The following is a 22838-nucleotide window of genomic DNA, read 5'->3' on the forward strand; positions in this document are numbered from 1 at the left end:
ATACATGACATTTGCAACGTGACGTCAGGATGCATGCCTAAACTGAATTGTCTTCAGTTGTCAAAGACAGAGTTTGATGTTGTGGTAGCACATTGTCCTGCCAACATGGAGCCTTTCAATGTGCAAGTTGATGTGTGCACATACCCAGCTAATGTATGGATGTCCATGTACATGGTCATTGTTACTCAAGGGCCATCAGGTGGCAGTCACCGGAGGGTGATCCCTGTTAACATTTGACTCTGCTTCCCTGTGAGGGTGTGTGCCTGTGCTAACAAGATGGCTGACAGTGGAGTCCTGGTGTTTGTTGGTGGCCAATTCCCAGTGGAGATTTGTACTCCACACAACAGTGCCCAGTCCAAGAGTTCTTGTCAGTCCTCTCCCCCCCCTCCCTCCCTCCGTTGTGGTGTGAGCATGGTTCAGTGTGAGCTTGCTGGGCCATTTGGGTGGGTGGGTATTGTGAGTGACTGCAAGTCCCAGCATGCTCTTGTTTACACCCCCTTCCCAGCATGCCCTCACTTCCCTCCTTATGACTCTGCTTCCCTGTGAGGGTGTGTGCCTGTGCTGACAAGATGGCTGACAGTGGAGTTGTGGTGTTTGTTGGTGGCCAATTCCCAGTTGAACTTTGTACTCCCCACAACAGTGCCCAGTCTCGGAGTTCTTGTCAGTCCTTCCCCCGTGAAGTGAGCATGGTTCAGTGTGAGCTTGCTGGGCCATTTGGGTGGGTGGGTATTGTGAGTGACTGCAAGTCCCAGCATACTCTTGTCTACACCCCCTTCCCAGCATGCCCTCACTTCCCTCCTTCTGACTTTGCTTCCCTGTGAGGGTGTGTGCCTGTGCTTACAAGATGGCTGACAGTGGAGTCCTGGTGTTTGGTGGAGGCCAATTCCCAGCAGGGCCTTGTGCTGCCCACAACAGAGCCCACTCCCAGAGTACTTGCCAGCCCATTTCCAGTCCCTGTGAGGGGAGCATTGTTCAGAGAGGTGTTGATGGTGCAATTGTGAGGGGGTGCATTATCTGTGACAACAACACCATCAGGCTTTGGTATACACTCACTTCACAAGCATACCCATTATTCCTTCCTGTCAGTCAGCTTCACTGTGAGCTATTGGTTGTGTTGGCAGGGATGTCTGACAGTGTTAACTCAGATTAGTGCCACTGCCTTGCCCTATTTGTTTATAGGTTTGTACATGACATGACACCGTTACAATTCACTATGATGTGGCCATTATTATGTTTGTCTGACTAGCATAGACTTCTTGGGCTGATTGACTTTTGTTTCCTATGCCTTTGCTATCACTGCATGGTCTCACAGTCCCCTTAACGGTGCTGTGTGTGTATTGCGACACAATATTGGGCATATTGGTTGTGTACTCACCAGGCTCTGGTATATCATGTAGGCCATGGATGCCCTCTGGTGGTAAGATGTCCCTCTTACCTTCTCCTCCCAGGACCTGAAGTAGACTGGTTCGCAGGAGAGCCCCTGCCAGTGACCTGGCTCAAGGTGTGTTCCTTCTGGAGGAGCTTCTTGACCCTCATGCGCACGTCATACCACCTGTTCTGGATGTCGGTCTTTGTGCGATACGCTGGTGCTTGTGCGTTCACCTTGTCCACAATTCTGTCCCACATCTTGGCTTTCTGTGACATGGGGGTCCTTTGTACCAATGTGCCAAACAAATGTGGCTCCACCCTGAGAATCTCATCTACCAATATTTCTAACTCTGTCTCTGTGAACAGTGGATTCTTCTTAGGGGGCATGGTGATGAGTGGTGGTGAGGAGTGATGTGGGGTGCAAGTAAAGTCTGTTTGTGTAGGTGTATGTGTGAGAGCTTTTGGAGGGGTGCTGCTGATGTGTAAGTTGTGTGAACGGTGAGTTGTGTGTGTGTCTGTGGTTGGTGTCTCAAGTTGTTCTGTGCTGGCTGCTCTGTTGTATTTGCAAAGGATCATGGTAGTGTAGTTTTGCCTTTTTATAGGTGGAGTTGTGGGTGTGTCTTTGTGGGTTGTTCTTTTATGTATTTATTGACTTTGTCATGGCTTGACTAGTCCTTTTTTTGTGTTTTTGGTATTGTTTTCGTGGGCATGTAGGAGACGTTCTTCTGAACAAGTCGGACGCTCATGTTGGCTTTTGCGGGCTGCTCCGTGTCTTTCATGATGATTGTGTTCTGTGTTGCAAGCAAGTCTATCGCGTTGGTCTCTCTCGCTTCAGGTACGTTTTCGGTCCGGGTCGGTCGTGCGGCTTGGACTCCGTGCGATTCGGTTGGATTTCATGCGTTTGGCATCGTACTGTGCGGCTTGGACGTCACAGGTACGAATCGGTCGGGTTCATTCCGGGTTCGGTTTGGACGGTGCGGCTTGTGTCCATTTTCCGGCCGGATGGCAGAATTTTGTACGGCTCGGTCATGCGGCTTGGTTTTTGGTACAGCTTGGTTGTAAATAACGGGCTTCACATCGTACTTCGAGGCTCGTACGGTGCATGTAGGTGTCGGTCGGACTTCGGTCCCGGTACGAGTCGGTCGGGCCGATTTCCGACCTGAATCTGAATCGGCCCCTTAATGTCAGGGGTATGCAGAGCATGTGGATCTACAGCACTACATGCCACAAACAGATGCTTACATGGTAAGTAACACATTTCTTCCCCTCATGCGTCCTTTCTCTACATCCCCGAGTATTGGGAGGTACCTCGCCACCATAGAAAAAGCTGCTGTTCTTAGGAGTAAATGTCCTACCATTTCCAGAGGTAGAAGAACTTGGAGAGGAGTTGGTGAATAAGTTTAAACATGTTTGTACACAAACCCACAGGACATTCGAACCCTGAAGCGAACACTTCTCTCCTAATTTCAGCCCATTAAAATTCTTAAGTACATTCTTTTATGAGTACAAACATAACTTCTACATATGTAATGCAAATTTACATCTATAAATAGGTCATAACATTTTGCATTTAGCAAGGCTTTTCAAGGTTTGCTGATATATTGATTTGGGTAATCTATTTAGAAGCCCAGCGCATGATCTCTAATCTAGGTAGCACCACCCAAAAAGTATCTTTGTTTACTGATCCATTTTTAGTGTTTCTTAAGATTTTTTAATAGAAAACGTTATATCTCATAGGTTTATCAATTATTCCTATTTGTTTTTTTTGTTTGGTAGTTTTTTTGTTTTTTTGTTTGTATTATATAGCGCGAACTAGACCCGAAGATATCGGGTATCAGAGCACTTTACATAGCACCAGTTTTGGTTTGCCCAGAATCACAGGATGTTGACAGTCTTTGCCGAGACTCGAACCCGGTTCTCCAGCTTCGACTTAGACCACTCTAGCTGTAAGGCTACATCCTCTCCCCTAATTCTAGTTCTAATAATTTCCATTACTTCACTTTGTTCGTTTTCTTTGTGTCAAATTCTATTAATTCTCATTAATCATGATCTGCCAGTGCCAGCACATGTTTTGCGACCTCTCTCGCTTTCTCAAGCTTCAGACAAATAAAAACCATAAGTGTCAGTAATTTTTTTTGGAAGAAAAAATGAGTGTAAGATTAATTGTCAAACATAAAACTTAACTTTAAGATAAATTCATGCTGAATAATAGCTAACTGTAAGTTCCCTCTCATCTGATTTCACATTTTTCACTTCATTAGAACTATATTCACAGTGTTATTTATTAAAATTATATTTTCTTTATTTCTGAATCCTGTTATATGTATTAAGCATTTCTTATAATGCATTTGTCATTTTGATAGTCATTGGCAATGTTTGAAGTGCAAACAGCTATCATAGTGTAAACATATGATAGTATTATTTGTAATAATTTCTGTATCACCAAGTTACATGTGTCTTAGATATTTACATTCCAGTTCCATTTCTTTTGTAGGAAACGTCTTTTAAATCTGTAGTACATAATCTGTTTCAGTTATTTAATTGGTCTCAACATTCCATGATCTATATAGAAAAAAATGACAACAATTTGAAATGTAAGATGAGAGATCCTCCAATTGAATAGTTTCATATATGAACATTGTTCTCTCTCCATTAACAATCCAGCCTACTGATTCGATGCAGGGTAATATTAGCAATAATTAGTAAGAATGAACAGAATGAGGCTCAAAGAAAATTAGTCAAGTGATGCACTTGAAAATATTGGAAGTATGAAACTAAAACCAAACATGAATAAACTAATCAATGTTTCTCCATTGTCTATAAAAAGAATTCCTGAAACACCTTCCTTACGGCTTTTCAGAGTTTACCACTATATAATATATAAAAAATAAATAAGGTTGCAGAAAAGGAACTCCGTCACACACAAATAAATAATAGAACATCTCTTGCCCCCTTCATCCCCGGATAATGTCTGTGGCTATTATGTACATGTTAAAGATTGTAAACAAGTTATGCATTACTGAGTTGGCTCGCTTGGAGCAGGTAGGAACACGTTTTAAAAATAGGAATGGAAGTAGTTCACAGAGAAATACAACCTATTAGGGTCTCATTATAAATGTCCCACTCTTCCTGATTCTGGATGAAAAGGGGTTACAAGATGTGCAGTAACTCCATGAATCAGGAGTATTTCATTCAGAGACTTCGGCTCCTAACGCAATCAAGGTCTCTGGGTGAATTACTCTGCACATACGTGTGAGTCATCTCTGCGTATATGCGGATTCCTGCATTCTATTTCCAAAAATCCATCAATATGGTGTATTTCCATTCCACAACCAGAGTTTCTGATGCCCCTTTTGCGCCCAACATGTAATGGAGCCCTAGTTTATTGTAGTTAATAAGTAGTCTCCTTCAGCAAATATTCACTTTAACACCATGCACCCTTCTGGCCACTTGTACAAGCTGTGCTTAAGTCCTCTAGTCAGTTCATCTGCGGAAAACTGGGCAGCAGCCAGCAAGTCGTGTCTGTCAACTACCACCATCCCTCCCTTCCCCGAGAACAAGTCAGCCATCAGCTGCCAGACAACCCCCGCCCCACCCCCTTGGAAAAAGTCGCCGTAGGGCCTCCCCCCTGCTCTTACCTGCACCCTGAGGCAAACTTAGGGTCCTGGTGGCAGTAGGTCTAGCTACGCCACTGTGAACTGGTGCACCCATGCCTTTGGGACATGGGAGGTGACATCTTGCTGCCTGGCCTGGAAGACCCTTGGACCTCGCTGGCTCAAATAATACATGATGGCCTGGTTGCTGTAAAGTAGGTCTTGCTTGCTGGTTTGGACACCACAAACTTTATGGGCAAATCCATTGGCAGCAGTGTAATGTTTAGAAGGTATGCATGGGTGTGATCAGATGGGCTTTCAGGGGATGTCCAGTTGTTCCTTACGGACATGCCTTTTTAGGGCTGGTTGTAGATTTTTCGAGGAGAAGGCTGATTTGGTGCTCCAATGATTTAAGTACCATCTAGCCGCAGCATGAACCTTGTTTTACTTGTTTCCTGCCAAGCAACTTCATCAACGGTATAGGAAGTTTAGGGCTTATTCCAGGGAGCTAAACTACAGACAACACCAACTTTCCCAACTTGTGAAGCAGCATCAGGCCTAGTCCATTTGGGGCAGATGTCATGGCATCAACCAAGGCCGTTCACACCAGCATGGACAGCTCCCTTCTACCTCTTCTCTTCCTGCCCTGCTGCATCAGCTGCAAAGCTGTTTTGATTTGCCCTCACAGGACCATACTTGGTGTTAGACCTGGCATCTTTGGCGTGGTTTCCCCCTATATTTTTACCTCTACCTCCTGTATTTTTGATGCTGTGCTGGATTTCGTTTTTGCTGGTTTAGATGCTTTGGACACTCTGCCACTGCTGATCAGTGCCAGAGTGTAAGTGCTCCCTATGTAAATTGTTATCGTGATTGGATATACATTATTGGCATATTTGTATCACCCCGAAGTCCCTAGTAAAGTGCACTGGGTGTGCCAGGGCTGGTGATGACAAATGCTAATAGTGGGCCTGCAGCACTGATTGTGCCACCCACATGAGTAGCCCTAAAATGGTGTCTCGGGCCTGCCACTGCAGTGCCTGTTCCAGTCTAGGAACTGCTGTGTCCTCCTGGTCAGTGTCTCCACTGACCAGGCCTAACCCTTCCCTTTTTGTGCACAGTAGTCACCCATATGGAAGGCCCAAGGTGCCCCCCTGGGCAGGGTGCAGTGTATGTGAAAGGTAGAGCATGTACTGGTGCAGGTGACATGCTCTGGTAGTGAAAGGCAGCCATTTTCGTTTTTCACTATTGTAAGGCTATCTTGCTCCAAAGATTAACATGAGGGGATGCTGGCTACAGTGGCTTCCAGCATTTCTTCCCATAGAAACAAGATAGGACATAAGTATATAGTATCCCTGAACTCAGAATTTAATAACACATCTTTTAGGAAAGGTTGTTTTTAAATCCTGTGTTTGAGAACAGCACTTTTAGAAGGTTGCTGTTCTCTTGTCTGACCCTTCTGTGTGCCTTGGCCAGTTTGTGTATTGACTGTCTGGTTTGAGAGTGACAGGGGCTGGGGATTCCCCATGAGGCTGGCTGAGTCAGCCCTAGGCTGAATGACTACATTAGCAACCTGAGTGGTGGGAGGAGTTAGCACCTGGGCCTGAATAGGGCTGTGCCTACCTGCCACAATGCTGGCTCCACCTCCTGCTGGGTAGCTGACGACCCTGCCCCTCACTCTGAAAGGGAAGGAGAAGCCAGGAAAACAAAGTACCCAAACAACACCCAGAACTGGTTCCGACCGGGCTCAGGGCCCACTTGCACAAAGCGAACAAAGACTTTTAGGGGTATAAGTACACGACCCCTGACAACAGAAAATTAGATCATCCTGGAATCAAGAAGGAACCTCTGGCAAGGAGAAAGCTGAATCTGAAGAAGGAAGACTGTCCTGCTGTTGCCCTGCAGGACTGACCTGTTGCTTTGCTGCCAAGGAGAGGGGAAGGACTTTGCTGTTGTGCTGTATCCCCTGTCTTGAAGGAATCTCCAAGGGCCTGAGAAGAGCTGGCTCCCTGTTCTGAAGTCCCAGGAATAAAAGGACTTCACCCCCAGCTTCCCTGAACTCTGCTGAGAGAGTTCTGTCCTTCCTAGAGTGCTTGATCCAGTTGTGGGGCCTCAGGAAGTTGTACCTGTGCTGGGAAGCTTGAAACTAAGCTTGAGAGACTTTTGCAATTGAAAAATTATCGCATCGCTCGCTTGCGGAGCGCATCCCCGACAGTGCGAGAAGTTTCCCACCGCTACGAAGGTCGAGATCGTCGCAGCGCCTGTTGCCGCTGTCAGAGCCGTCGCATACTTCGTTTGCGGGACGCACACGATCGGTGCGGTATTCCTAACCGCTGCGATTGTCGTCGCAGAGCCTGTCGTCGCTGGGTGAGATTGCCGCACTGCTTGCTTGCGGATTGCATCACGTCGCAGCGAGTGTCGTCGCAGAAACCATCGCGTCGAGGAGCTGCGAGAGAGATCACCGCTGGTCTGCGCATCGTCGCCCCGGAGATCGTCGCACCTCCAAAGATCGTCGCATCCTGCCTTTGCGAGAACAAACTTCCTACGGAACCTACGCACCGGAATCCATACAATGGCCTTCCTCCCCATACAGACAGGATTAGTCGCAACACGCCCGCTGCTGCAGCGGGGCTGTCGCATTGCCTCCCCAAGGTCTCAGGAGCAACGCATCGCTTGTTTTCCACCGCACCAGCTTCTGCTTTTGGAACTTTGTCGCAACTAAAGGTACTGTGTCTGAAACGTGACGCAACTGTGAACTTTTCACACAACTGTGGATTATTTTATCGCAACCTAAAGAACTTACCTTACAACCTTAAGAACTCTTTTGAAACCATATTCTTGAACGGTGCATGTTGGATTTTTGTTGTTTTGGTCTTGTGTAGATTCGATTAAATACCTTTTTTTTTTCTAAACTGTTCTGGAGTCAGTTTGTGGTGTTTTCACTGTGTTACTGTGAGTGTTGGTACAAATACTTTACACATTGCCTCCTGAATAGCCTTGACTGCTCGTGCCAAGCTACCTAGAGGGTGAGCAAGGGTTATCTCAGAGGGTTTCCTCCTTACCCTGACTAGAATCAAGGGTCCCTATTTGGACAGTGGTACCTACCTCTGCCAACTAGAGACCCCCAGTTCTAACACTTGGCTAATAGGAGGTGGGATATGAAACTTCCTCCCAGCTGGAGAACCATTACATGAGACAAATGGGTCTTGCAAATCATTTAAATGTTCTATGCCCTGCCTTCGCAGAAGGAGGACAAAGCCCTTAGGCCTATACTTGACCTTCATTGACTGAATGCCTTTCCCGTGAAAAGACAAAGTCAGAATTCTCACCCTATCCCGTATTCTTTCTCCTCTGGTTGTTAAATGAAAGCCTGGAACTGGAAAATGGTGTCCCTGATGTCAGGAAGTTATCTGGTAAACTTAACCTTATTAGAAGTCCACCCAACAAGTCTTCTTCACCAACAGATGCTCCTAGTCCAGACTTGAAGTAGACCCACAATGCATAATACTCACCAGGTGCTGAAAGTAGCTCACTGAATATACCTACTCAACACAAGGTAGATTAGCATGTAATATGATTCTACATAGTAATATAACTGCAGCATTAATCACAGTTAGTTGAAGAAGTGCAATTCGAAAATTAATGAGCTGTTCACCGCATGAAAAGGAAACAAAGAAATAACCATGATTCTGGGAAGCTCTTTTGCTGTAGCCCAGTGGACTTGATTCATTGACTGTAAGGTGTTAGTTTCAGTGCATACCAACGAGCTGCCGAGCTTGCTCCGCAGGATATCTGGCACTGTGTGAGGTTTATTCCCTGGGGTTACATTGAGGGCAGCTCGTCTGTGTTGCCCCACCACTCCCGGTGCTGCTTTTCCTTTCCTTTTTTATCCACTTTCCCCTTACCGGCTTTATTTTCATTTAATCTCCCTCACCCACTCCTCCGTTGCTCCTCCACCCTTTGTGGTTCTTTAAATATTTCTTCAGTTTCACATGCAAGTCTTTTTTTTATTTGCTTTCTCAATGTTTGTTTTATTTACTGGGCAACTAGTTAGTGTGTGTGTACCTTTATATCTTGGTGTGCATGGTATTTATTCTCCAGTGCATTTGGTGTTTGGCCTAGCCTAAGAGCAAAGGCAGTGATGAAGAAACCTCAATCAGAAAATCCATAAGGCAGGGTGTTGAACCGACCATCTGAATGGGGCAAAACCGTCCTGGTTAGTTGCTATGGAACCTATCATATTAAAGCACCATGGCCCACAATCCTCTTCATGCGTAGATTTTATTAAGGACACCTTTCTTGTTACTAGAGGTCGAAAGTGCTTGTTCTTCCTGTGGTTGAACCACCTGCCCCGCCTCTGCCTGTCTCTGTGTTATTTGTGTATCGGTTTATTCATCGCATGTTGTCGCTTTCAGCAGAGCTTTAAGTGGGATGAAAAAACTGGGGGGTCTCTCAAGGGGGCGTGGCCAATGTAATTAAGGGCGTGCCTTAAAACACGTAAACTAAAAGTTTGTGCTTACTGCTTAGCATCGTGTGCTGCCTCACTGGTATTTTGTTGTTTCTGTCTTTAAATCCAGATATACGATACAACAAGTAACTTCATACTTGCAACAAATCAGGACTATTGGCTTTGTCAATGGTTGTTAGTTGCATAAGATAAATAAGCAGCAACTGTGGCTTGTATATAATATTGAAAAAGCTTCCACATAAAGACCTGGTGACACCACGACAATGTTACTGCTCCTTAGTTCCGAAAAGAGAAGAGAAATCCAGAGAGAAACTGACTCTCTTTAAAGGATTTCTCTTCCCTATAACGCACGAAAAAAGAAGGACCGCCTGTGCCAGGGCACAAAACAGAGCCCTATAGACCCGTTTCGAGGCCTCCGTAAAAAAACTGCCGTGCTCAGACCCCGTGAGACCCGGCCCACTTAAAGCCCTGGCTTTCATGACTGCTGGCTTGAAGCCAGGGCCCACCTCGGTTTTGCGGTTCTGTCACCCACTCCTCCCCTGGCTCTTCATCCTTGATCTTGTTTTGTGTTACGTTTCCTTAGAGCATTCCAAAGGGTCCTTAAGACGGTTTACGGGTTCTGTAGATATTTTAATAAATAAGTACTTCGTTTAGATGAATTTGCCACCAGGTTCCCATAAAGGCGAGTTCTGCATTTAGATCAAAAAGCTGCCGAAGTTGAATTTAGAATTCTTTGCCCGCCCAAGCCCTGCACATTTTTTGTCCTGGTCACATTCTTGTCGGGGGCTGTCGACCTTTCCCACGTGCGTTGGAATCTTGGCCACGTTCACAAGGTCAATGGGCGACAAGGCCATCTTGGGATGCGTCTCGCGGTTATCTACACGGGCCCGCGCCATGCCTTTTCTCAGACGGGCAGAGAGAGCGAAGGTCTAACTCTGGGAAAGTATCCTAATAAACGTATTGGTTTGGAATTACTCTGGTGTGAAGTTAACACCAAAGGTGGGCGGTCCAAGGGAAACTGTGTGGACTCTTGGCAGGCACGTGTGTCGGCTGGGGAAATTCCAGTCACTTAAAGTAAAATAGTTTCACGTGGAGATCGCTACTCGTGATCCTCCCTACATTCGCAGGGTGCAGTTGAGGCAACCAGAGCCAACGATCTAGCCCACGTTTACCCTGCCTACTGATTCACCGCCTAGCTGCTGCCTCAGAGTGTGGAATCGTAATCAAAAACTTGTGGGACGGCAAGAAAACACAGCCGACGTCCGTGGGAAGCGCGGGACATATAGCACCGTTTACACAAAAAACAGGAAGGGCTGCTTGTACCGCAAACACATATAGAAGTAACAGAATAAACCAGAGAGTGGGCTTAATTTCAAATCAGTGTACTACGCCCGATATGTGTAGAACTTGCACTAGAAAATGCTGTATAAAACTCCGTGCTGAGTCGTTCGCTTTGCTGCAGCGTCCAGGCAGCAGCTGGCCACTTTTTTGACCCAGATTCAACTACCTGTCTTATTACAATAACAGCAGCAAGAGGGATGAAGGTTGCAGGAGAAAGAAAATAGGAGAATCATGAAACTATGCTGAATATAAAGCCCAGTAAACAAGCCCCGTGAACACATTTTTACCTTGTATCACCTGGACGTGTGCAATAAATTCAGTTATTTCAGACATTTAGAGGTACATTGCACTGTCATGCGAGACCCTGCCCTCCATTGCCAATATACCCCCTTCTGGATACCTGGTATATTCTGCTTCACATTCATTGAATAGCCAGCCCAACATTTGCTTATTGTCTTCCATCGAGCATGTATATTTTGCCACTACTTTGACTCTCTGCCTTACTTAGATAAACTGCAGAGACATATAGTCTTCTGATAACCTACCATACATGTAATTTTGTGTGCATGGAAGCCTTTAGTCTTGAGGAAGTTTCTGTCTATCCTCCCAGGATCTGAAACAATATCCGGGTAACCAGCGGGACTTCCCAGTATTTCCTCCAGTTTTGGAAAGAGTTGAAGACTCATCAATACATTAACGGGCCCATCTCTGCGCCCATCACTCATTAACTTTATTCTTGCTTTGACCATGTGCAGTGCTTCGGATTAACCTATTCAAACTTCAACGTTCTGGAGAAGATATTAAATGTACTTAGCTGCCTTGGAACTAGCCAGAAAAGAGTCCTTAATAAGATTGTTTAAGGAATTTGGTAATTGTACATGTGTCCTATGACCTGTTCTCCAGTTTGTTCCTGGTTGTGGGATGTTACCATTGTAAGCCCTCTAAAGGGTATCATAGTTAGTTTACTCAGAGGAAGCTGTGACACTAGCCCTGAGAGACAAATGGTGTGCAACCTGAGCCTGCCAAGAGTGAGTTGTCTTCATGTGGCCGTGGTTGTGTGGCTGAAGGTGTGTGGCTGTGTATACTGTACACAGATGTGTTGAAGAAAGAGGAGGGAGCCTGTGAGGAGGTGCTAAATAAGGCAGATCTGCATTGCATGCTTAGGGCATGCACCTACCCTCCCATGGTTCCACCTGGAAGACATCTGTCAGGGATTTCACTGTGCTCCTCCCCAGGAGATGGGAAAGGAATCTCAGCCAGCCAATGGCTGGTTGACTAGCCCTTAATTGTCCAAGCCAATAGAAAGCCGCTTCCCTTGTATTTTCTTGAATCAAAAACCATTTCTGCAGATTAGGGCAGACCAAAACATGAAGAGAGGGCCGTCGCCAGGCAAAATGCGCTGTGGCTCTATGCCCACATATTTCGAGCCCCTGCTTTCCTTTTAAAAGATATTTTTAAATAATCAAACAAAGGCTGGTCTCTCCTAATGTAGCTAATGTGGCAACTCACCTACTTCGTGTTAAACACAATAATTTAAATTTCCCTAGAGTAGCACCTCTTCCTAATTACAAGCTGGTTTGTGGATCACAAACAAAAGAAAGACCCTGCAAAAGATTTGCCCACCCCCACAAAGCTTATGACATGCCTGGATGGAGAGGTGCTGTTTGGTCAAATGCATAAGAGGTGATGTAATCGATGCTTGCAAAAAATGTTTGCATTCTGTGATTGGCGTGTGATGTGTCATCTCTATAGGGCCATTCGCCCCAGTGGCTGAGATAGGACACACGTGTTGCCCCATTTCTATAATGTTGAGTGTCTGTTCGCAGTAGATCTTGTACACAATCTAGCACTGCGCTGTAGCCCTGTCACACTGAATGGATCATGGCATGCCTAATTATTTTGGTAGACTATTGAGGGACAAAAACATACCCTCGTCTCGGCAAGGGATCACAGAAGCAGGCACACTCATATGTGGCACGCCACACATCATTCTGTTTGCTCCTGCGCTTAAGTCTGCAATATTGCATGGGAGCAGAGGTAAGACTTTGCCTCATTTGCATGGGCCACATCCGATGTAAATGAGGGATCACCTTCTTGCGATTGCACAGGAGCAAAATGTTACAGCCGCTTCTGCAACCCCTAATGTAATACTAAAAAGCTGCAGGGGCTTAAGAAACAGGTGTAACCACCCATTGTTCACCCAAGGGCACTTTCTGTACTATGATCTCAGAATTTAGGACATAAGCTTCCTTTTGTTAAAGCACAGGACTCAGGAAATCTCCACACATGAATGTGCTGGTTACAACTGGACATAGGGCTATTTCCTCATTTCTTGCTCACACACACACTGTGTTTTATGTTACACTGGGGGCCAGTAATAGGAGAGTATATAATATGAGCCACACCCATTGCTGTTAGATCTTCCTTGTTTAATTGCAGGTTGTCTGTGCGATGGCAGTACCAGCCAGTGCTACCTTTTGCCAGCCCTGGACACTGCGTTCGTCAGGAGGAGTCATCGCAGACAGGGCCTTATGATGACCATGCTGGAAGACTTCTGTCGGCGTTTTGCAACCTATGATACCCTGGGTATCAGTTACCCACTTTCTACAGCCATGTATCGAGGTAAGACAGTAAATTCTTGTTCAAGATGCACACAAACAGGTAGATATTAAAAAGCACACCGCTGCCAAACACATGGTTCATAAGGCTGTGCGTTAAGCACTCCCTCCCACCCGCCTAATAAGGTTTGATCCAGCGGGCCAAAGGAAATTCAGTCTCATAAGCACATCTCTACACCACGATACTCACCATTATTCACAATTTTAACACTAGGCCCATAAATGACTGAGACATGAATTGACCAACTGAATCTTATGACCTAATTAATAAAAACTCTTAAATGAACATTTAATTAAGTCAAACTTTTGGCAATGGATTAACTGATGGTAACTAAATACGAAAATAACAAGTCCAGCTTGTCATTTCAAAATCTATTTTATTAACTTTATTATCAAGCAAAGAGCATTTTCAAGAAATTAATTCTTTATTTGCAATTAATAAACATCATTTTATTTAGTAAGGCACATTGGACTGTCAGTTTAAATCAAAATCAGCATAAGAAATGTTTAAAGCATTTCGAGTCTCATCCCCTAAACCTATTTCCCTGTCTAGACTAATGAAACCTAAAGGGAAAATATAAAGATCAAAGATGTCTTACATGAGTCAAAAGTCCGACAGCATCTCACGAGAACAGGAACGAGCCAACAAAGCTCCTCCCAAGGGACCAAGTTTTATACCTTTTCTCTATCTAAATCTAACTAAAAGAATATAAATTACAGACCAACTCGCAAAGTGATTGGTCATCAAATGTCAGTCCATGAAGTCATTGCCTTCTCATTCAAAACCCATAATCTTAAAAAGCGGCATTGTCCTTTGTGTACGTGTGACACAAGCTCTTCCAAAGAACTTGCAACATTTAATAAAAAATCAGTTCGTTGCTTCCTCAGCTCAAGCTTTTCCGCCGCTATGTCCTGTCCTTGGCAATGAAAGTTATACAAGGCTAGGCACATTCCGCACAGTTCAGCTTCCATTTATTTGCTTTTTGAAGATTATGAACAGAACACTTTTTTTTTATTCTTTGCTGTGCATGGCCCATCTCGACAGGACTTCGGACATCCATTTTGGAATAGGCCACAGGCCTCTTTTACCGAGACTCTAGTATGCAAGGAAATACAAGACATCAATTAATTCAAGTAATGAAGAATATTCTGTTACCCACCCTCCTTACTAATGTTAACCCATTAGTCTGTTACCTAGCTTTAAGCACAAGAAATAAACAAAACTCTGTCACATAAAAGACACAACATAAACAAGAGCACATTTAAGAATAAGCACATGCTATTATTTAAAACAGCCGCAGTTAATGTTTACAAAACAGAAAGACAAAGTTAATATATTATTCAAACGTAGTGACAAATACAACAAGAGCACACATTATTAGTCCCGCGTGTTTATGAAGGTGCACATTATTCTAGGTTGAATTAAATCAAAAACATGCAACACTCATTAATATATTATTAATTATGAGAGTTTAAGTCTGCGAACGGAAACTAAATACATTTTAAAAGTTCGCTTCATCAGGTTCCTAAGTGATCTATGTTATTTTTCAATAATTGTTTGATACTATTGCATCCGTCAGGTGTTCTGAGAACACATTTCGTCAAGGAGCAGGTACATCACTCTCAAAAAGTGAGCAACCTGAATGCAGTCCCTGTCATTGTGAGTGAAGCAGACAGCACCTCCCGGTTCTCTAATCAGCTGATTTACTTTCAAAATACTTTAATCTGATTCCACGAATTAATCTGTTTACGAAACTTCGATTTCGAGGACGGTCTAGATGAGACATTTGGCTACACCTTTGAGTTTTTCTCTTTTTTAATACTAATTTTGGATAGGACGTTTTTATGGTCTGGGTGTCAGCGCAGCTGTCGGCAGATAATTATGTAAGCATCACTAGGGAGAGGCTTAAACACACATGTTGGGAGCCACGAATACATGTTTCTGATTAGACAGAAATTGTGTGCCCCCCTACCCCCCACCCAAAAAAAATGGTTGCACATAGCTATGATCTGTTTGCTTATTTATCCAGCTGCCAGAGCTTGAACTTTCAGGGGCCCCCACATGACGTAATACTGTAATAGTGTTGTAGATGACTAGATCATTTCTGGTGTTTTTCTCTGGCAGCAGAACAGATGGGCGGTGGGCAGTCCTTAACTTACATGGATGTTAGCTCTGGCTTGATAGTGCAACTGCCACCTGACCTTTAACCTCCACCAATAATATTCTACAGTTCTTTGCTTCCATGCTAATATTTATGCATTCCCATTTTATTTACTTGAGATGCAACATTCTTTGTAGGCTGCCCTATTGGCATTGCCACTGATTGTTATCACTTGTTCTTCAGTTTTCTCTATGCTGGGAGTCTTTAGAGGCCCCTCAGTGCTTTTGGTTTGAAGTAGTCAAGGATTTATCATAGGGATGAGCCCTAGAGCATAATGGGTCAAATGTCACTTCAAGTATCTTGTTCTATACTCTACTGAAAATTCCTCCTACAAAATATATTCCAAATCTGATAACAATCCTAAAAAAAACGGTCATGCTGTTTCGATTTTTTTTCCTCGTTCCTTTGCCCATTTCTTATCGCCCCATCTTATGTAATAAACAAATTATAGCCAGAAAATGAACAAATAATATATAACCTTAACCATATGATTTGGAACTGGGCAAATTAGATTCAGGGCAAACCGCATTCGATGAAAATCAGGTTAAATTATCAGCCCCTGCATAGGAATCTAAAAACCATTCAACTGAATTTAAATACCTACAATTGTCCTAAATTTGTCGATCAACGCATTGTACACGGAAGGCTGGAACATCCCGATTTCATATCCCTCTTTAAAGATTAAACCGAAAGACCGTAGACTTCTGTGGGGCAGTGACTTCAGCTAGCCCTGGTGTAATTCTTGTTGTCAATTGACCCTTGCCTAGCTCTCAATAATCCATTAAAGCGGCAGCTAAACACCTTTCCGTAGTCACGGATGTGACTTTTCACACAGACCAGGCGAGACTTGGAGACTTTGACATTTCTCTTGAAACCTAGCGTCAGTGCCTGGGATTAGCCTATGCTGTCTCCTTCCTGTTCCTGCAGAATTTATCATATGTGAAAAAAAATGACAATCAGCAAATGAGTGAAAATAGCAGAAGGGCATTAAAAAAATGAATATTAATGTTTACATTTATGAGCGCCAACTAAAATGAGACTATAAACTTTCCGGAGGCAGAGTTACAATTATTTGCACGCAGATGTTGAAAGATGCACTCTGCGCCATACGTACCAGTTCCCGATTTACAAAACAGGACTTACACGTGCCTCCGACACATCTGAGTGTGCAGCATAAATTAAAAATGTCTGGATTTAATCTCGGATATTTGCAGGTACAGTATTATTCACAAAAATGTACAGGAGAGGTGTTATGCATAGAAATTGAACCGTAAAGGTGTAGTAGATTAGTATTGTAGGTCTTGCTGCTCAGCCAGAGTAGAATATTGGTGCGTGGTTAGAATGGAGAGTTGGAATGCCGGAGTGTGAGTGTGAAGATCAGTTGAGGACGGGCTGAGCAGCAAGTGGGCTGCTCCTGGTGGGTTTCCCCCTTGATACTTATCTTCTGAATAATAAAGCATTCTACATATGATACACCTCTGCTACTTTCCATCATTTCATCATATTCATCTGGCGATGATCCGGAAGAACCGGTCTGTGCTGCCTTAGCAGATGGAAACAGAAAACTGAAATTAACTAAGGTAAAGCATCTTTCTTGAAATAGTAACCTACGTAGATAAGAACCTGACACCAGGGACCCCACCAGTGACCATCATCTGTCGCCCGCTGAAGTGTGTCAAGACTCGAAGATTTGTATGCGACCTCCTTCTCCTACAGTTTGCCAGTTGCTGCCTTTAGATCTGTAAAGGTACCGGACCTGCGCCTGCCAGTTCCTGGGTTATCGGTCGCTCTCATCAAACCAAGATCGGTATGAGAGTGAATCCATCAGATAAAGATATCCGATGCTCTAAGGAGTGTTCAACTGTCAAAGAGGCAGGCCTCGGACTACAAGCTCGGTGACAACGACTAATACAGGTCAGACTGTTTCAATTCATACTTGGTTGCTTTTAATATTAAAGATGGGCTCATTCTCAGCACTGTGGGAATATTTAGCAGTTACTGGCGTAAATCATGCGTCATTTGAATTGACCACAAGTTACATTCTTACCTCGCGCCTTCATCTCGTGAGCTGCCGGCGTCACAAGAGTCTCTGGGTAATCCATCTCTGGAGTTTCACCGGTCCTATGACATTGTGCGAGTCTGCAAGAGCACGCTCCTACCGAGAGTTACTCGGTCTAAGCGTCAGAAGACGTGATGCCAGCTTGAGTGAAGTTCCGTATCTTCTTGGTTTCATGGGTTTGACTGCCAAATCTTACGGTGCTTACATGACGTTCTGCAACCCTGTTGTGAATTACGTGCCGCCATTTTGTAAATCTCGAGTGTCTCTATTTACTACACATCGCGGGAGCCTCTAGAACATGGGTACTCATACTGCGGCCCGGCAAGCCTTCCCTGGCGGCCCGCAGACCTTGCAGACAATTTGCCTGTGTTAAAAAAAAAAATTACAGTGTCTGCAAACACTGGGGGCCGAGACTCTGCTGCTCTGTGGGGGCCCGGGCATTCCGTGATAGTAAGAGTGGAGCTGCAGGGGCAGGGGCGCTAAGAGGTGAAAAACAAAAGCCTCATTAACATACAAATGGTCTTTTAAAGATCTGTGAAGTGCTCCTGCGGCTGTGTGTGTGTCTGCGCCCTGAAGCTGTCTCAGACCGGGCACAGACAGGCAGGGAGAGATGAAGAGGGTGACAGAGGGAGGTAGAGGCAGTGAGAGAAAGGGAGGGAGACCGAGGGAGAGTGAGGGAGGGAGGGAAAAGGAGGGAGAGCGAGGGAGGGAGGGAAAGGGAGACAGACAGAGGGAGAGCGAGGGAGGGAAAAGGAGGCAATTAGAGGGAGAGCGAGGGAGGGAGGGACAGGGAGGCAGAGAGAGGGAGAGCAAGGGAGGAAGGGAAAGGGACGCAGACAGGGAGAGCGAGGGAAGGAAGGAAAGGAGGGAGGAAAAAGGAGGCAGACAGAGGGAGAGGGATGGAGGGAAAGAGAGGCAGAGAGAGGGAGAGCGAGGGAAGGAGGGAAAGGGGGTCAGACAGAGGGAGAGCGGGGGAGGGAGGGAAAACTAGGGAGAGGGAGGGAGAGCGAGGAAAGGAGGGAAAGGGAGGCAGAGAGAGGGAGAGCGAGGGAGGGAGGGAAAGGGAGAGCGAGGGAGGGAAAGGGACGCAGACAGAGGGAGAGCGAGGGAGGGAGGGAGGGAAAGGGAGGCAGAGGGAGGGAGAGAAAGGGAGTCAGACAGACGTAGAGCAAGGGAGGGAAGGAAAGGGAGGCAGACAGAGGGAGAGCGAGGGAAGGAAGGAAAGGAGGGAGGATAAGGGAGGCAGACAGAGGGAGAGGGAGGGAGGGAAAAGGAGGGAGAGGGAGGGAGGGAAAGGGAGGCAGAGAGAGGGAGAGCGAGGGAGGGAAAGGGAGACCGACCGAGGGAGAGCGAGGGAGGGAGGGAAAAGGAGGCAGAGAGGGAGAGCGAAGGAGGGAGGGAGGGAAAGAGAGGCAGACAGAGGGAGAGCGAGGGAGGGAGGGAAAAGGAGGGAGAACAAGGGAGGGAGGGAAAGGGAGGCAGAGAGAGGGAGAGCGAGGGAGGGAGAGCGAAGGAAGAAAAGGAGGGAGGAAAAGGGAAGCAGACAGAGGGAGAGCGAGGGAGGGCGGGAAAGGGAGACAGAGAGAGGGAGACAGAGAGAGAGAGAGAGAGAGAGACAGAGAAAGGGAGAGGGAGGGAGACAGACGGAGACAGACTTAGGGAGGGAGACAGACTTAGGGAGGGAGACAGACTTAGTGAGACAGACAGACAGAGGGAGGGAGACAGACAGAGGGAGACAAACAGAGGGAGGGAGACAGACAGATGGAGACAGACAGATGGAGACAGAGAGAGGGTGACAGACAGAGGGAGGAGGGAGGCAGAGGGAGAAAGAGAGAGGGAGACAAAGAGAAGGAGAGGGAGGGAGACCGAGAGAAGGAGGGTGACAAGGAGAGGGAGGGAGCCAGAGAAAGGGAGAGGGAGTTAGACAAAGAAAGGGAGGGAGACAGAGAAAGGGAGAGGGAGGGAGACAGAGAAAGGGAGAGGGAGGGAAACAGAGGGTGACAGAGAGAGGGAGGGAGGAGGGTGACAGACAGAGGGAGGGAGGAGGGTGACAGACAGAGGGAGGGAGGAGGGTGACAGAGTGGCAGAGGGAAGGAGAGAGAGGGAGAGGGAAGCAGAGAGAGGGAGACAGAGAAGGAGAGAGGGAGTGGGACAGTCGAGTGAGTGAGACATAGGGAGTCAGAGAGGGAGTGCGAGGGAGTGAGACAGTCTGAGTGAGACAGAGCGAGAAATAGGGAGAGAGGGAGGGAGAGATAACAGAGAGGTTGAGAGAGAGGTTGAGAAAGGGAGATAGAGGGAGAGAGAGACGTGCGTATGCCGGGTCTGGTGACTCAGTGGACGAAGGCTTCCGCTGCAGGGACCTGTGTTCAACCTCATGGGCACAGTTTTTTTGTTGCTCTAGCCCCGCCTCCTCCCCCACTGACCCCGCCCCCACAGGGGCGGCCCTTGGACACAAACCACACTGTAAATTTGGCCCCCGAGAGAAAGTTTGTGAGTACTCATGCTCTAGAAGTACCTGCAAAGAAGATTTGTCCTCAGATCTTCCATAAGCCTTTACATGGAACTATTTCATTGACAGAGATCTCGAGGTGGGTGATGCGCACACCTTTTTACACTGATTTCTCCCTATACCGTTTTGTGCCTAATGTAAGTATAGATTGTTTGCCTGCAGTGTGATTATTAATGTATACACTGGTTCATAACGTGTAATTTTCTTTTCTTAGCTAGTTAATCTGTTACAAGTTTCCTAATGGGAATTTTCGTTAGTTTAGGTTTATGTATAAATAACCTTCTAAGTTCGGTCAGTAACAGAATTTTCATGGTACGCATTTATTGCCCGTGTCATTTCACTTATACTGGAAATGCCACATAAATTATTAATGTACGTTATTTAATTTAACTGCATGATCATAATTTTGTTTTTATTAAGGTACACATTGTAATAGCCTTCGGCTATGTGGTCTTCCACTGGTTCGTGGATTTTCCACCTATTTTTGGCATTATTGTGTATAGCTCACAATGCTTCCTTTTCATGTTTAGTTAAGGGGTTGCCATTTATTCTTGTGTACGTTGATATCCACTTTTGCGTGGATAGGTCACTTTGTGATATTCACTTGTACGTGCAGATATCACCTGCTGTGTCTCTACTTATTTCTTTAATTTACTGGATTTAATTATCCATTGTGTGTAGATTCTACAGCTTCTGTAATTATGCGACAGTGTGTGTTTTTTTTGTATTTTTTGTATAACTTTATTTATAGTTTTTCCGAACCAAAAAGAATCACAGGCTTGTACACAGTGCATTAAAACATCATTAAAAACAATAGATCAAAATGTCCCATCCATTTTGCATTTATAAGGTATAGTGCTCGTCCTTGGCAAGTGGGTACACCCATAGCAATGTTCTCTATTCAGAGCAGTAATGCAGTACATGGCATCCAACAGAGGTGAGCCCTGACATCATAGGATAACGCATAGTAAAAGACATCCAGCTAATCAAATAATTGGGTACCAAACGGTAGCATAACCATGGTGTATAGCCCGGCCCAGGGCCCTTCCTTCAGTAGCATTGGCCAGTCCAGTAAGGTCACAGCAGCATGCATCACACAAACCTTCCCCAATCTACACCATAGAAACATTTCTCTGATCAGATGCCTCAGTGTCCACATTTACATTATGCAAAAGGCACGCTTGCAGTGGTCCCCATATATATCTGAGTCGAGAGGCCAATGGCAGTGTCTGCATAAACAGCATGTTGTTCTTTACAATATGTGTTATCCCGCTCCACGTCTTGAACTTCGGAGCCCTCCCCCTGCCCCATCGACAGGCCAGCCTGCCTTTAGCTAACAACAAGGTGATATCTGAAAACTTCCTGCAGTGTGTAGGTATTAGGGCAGTGTACCCCAGCAGCATAACCAAGGGGTTTCTCTCGAGCGTAATTTCCAGCATCCGCTCAAGGGCCTCATGTACTTGTAACCAATACTCCGCTACACCAGGACATTCCCAAGCTAAATGCAGAAATCCTGTCCATCGCTTCTACATCTTTCGCAAAGATCATTGTCTGATAGTTTAAATCTGTATTTTTTGGCAGGAGTGTAATACATTTGTTGTAAAAACTTATAATGTATAATTTTGAACCGACAGCTGGCTGACACATGGCCCGTGAGTCTACAACAATATAACCATTGCTCATCGGATATGTCACGCCCCAGATCTGCGTTCCAACATAGACGGGCCGAACCTGTAACCCTTGAATGATGTGCCCGTATGCTGATGTATATACCTGACACTAAATGTTTCCCATCCATGGAGCTGAGCATAAGGTGTAGTTGAGCCAGTGTGTCTGGTTCATTAGGAAAATCATGCAGTATGTCCCGCATCCCCTGCCGCAGTCTCATATATAAAAATACCTCCAGCGGCGTAGGACGTATATCCCCAAAAAAGAGATCTTTGGTCCTAAACGTTCCCCCCAAGAATAGGTCCCCCCAGGTGGTAAAATTAAGCCGTTTGCACAGCGCCTGAAACCCTTGTTCCTGCAATAATACCAATTTCGGGTGATAGGCTAGAGAGAGTCGTGGGGAATACAAAAGAGGAACCCGTAGAACTTTCGCCATGCATCGCATGGCGTCAACCGTACAGGCTACTGTTGTGGGCGGTGTCTCTAATGCTGCAACAGGTCCATGTATGATACCATTTAAGGGAAGGGGATGCGCCAGTCAATCATCTGTGGCTATCTGAGGCAGAAAGGGTATAGGTTTCATCCAATGGTACGCAAAATGTGCCTGCGCACTGATATAGTAAAGTTCGAAATCTGATATGTCAAACCCACCCCTATCATAGGGTTGTGTAAAGATCGACCATTGCAGTCGTGGCTGCTTACCGCCCCACACTAGCCTAATAAGTTCTGCCCGCAGAGTTTAAAAAAAATGTGCCAGGGAAATAAGGAATATTGAGAAATAAATATAAAAATTGAGGGAGAATTACCATCTTTAAAAGCGAGGCCCTGCCTGCCATGGATAATGGTAGTGAAATCCAACGTGTGATTTTGGCCGCTAGCTTCGTGATCGCTTTGCAATAATTCATGCAAAGCGTTTCTTCCCTATCTCTAGAGACCTGTATCCCCAGGTACCAAAGGTCAGCATGACACCATTCAAGAGGAAAATCTAGCGGGAAGTCAGGAACCGCAGGCGTGAGTGGGAAAAATTGTGATTTGCCCCAATTTATATTGACCCC

General features: G+C 45.5%; 1 protein-coding gene across 1 annotated transcript in view; it reads left to right on the top strand.

Annotated features, from left to right (window-relative positions):
• The window catches only part of LOC147733461 (protein FAM169B-like), a 368824-nt gene that overhangs the window by 248557 nt on the left and 97429 nt on the right, over positions 1–22838 (top strand). The window contains exon 6 of the mRNA XM_086958079.1: positions 13207–13389. Coding sequence (XP_086814205.1) covers positions 13207–13389 — 183 coding nt within the window. The remainder of the gene's footprint in view (positions 1–13206; positions 13390–22838) is intronic.

This window comes from Lissotriton vulgaris, chromosome 2_1, assembly GCF_964263255.1.
Source record: "Lissotriton vulgaris chromosome 2_1, aLisVul1.2, whole genome shotgun sequence".
Taxonomy (NCBI): Eukaryota; Metazoa; Chordata; class Amphibia; order Caudata; family Salamandridae; genus Lissotriton; species Lissotriton vulgaris.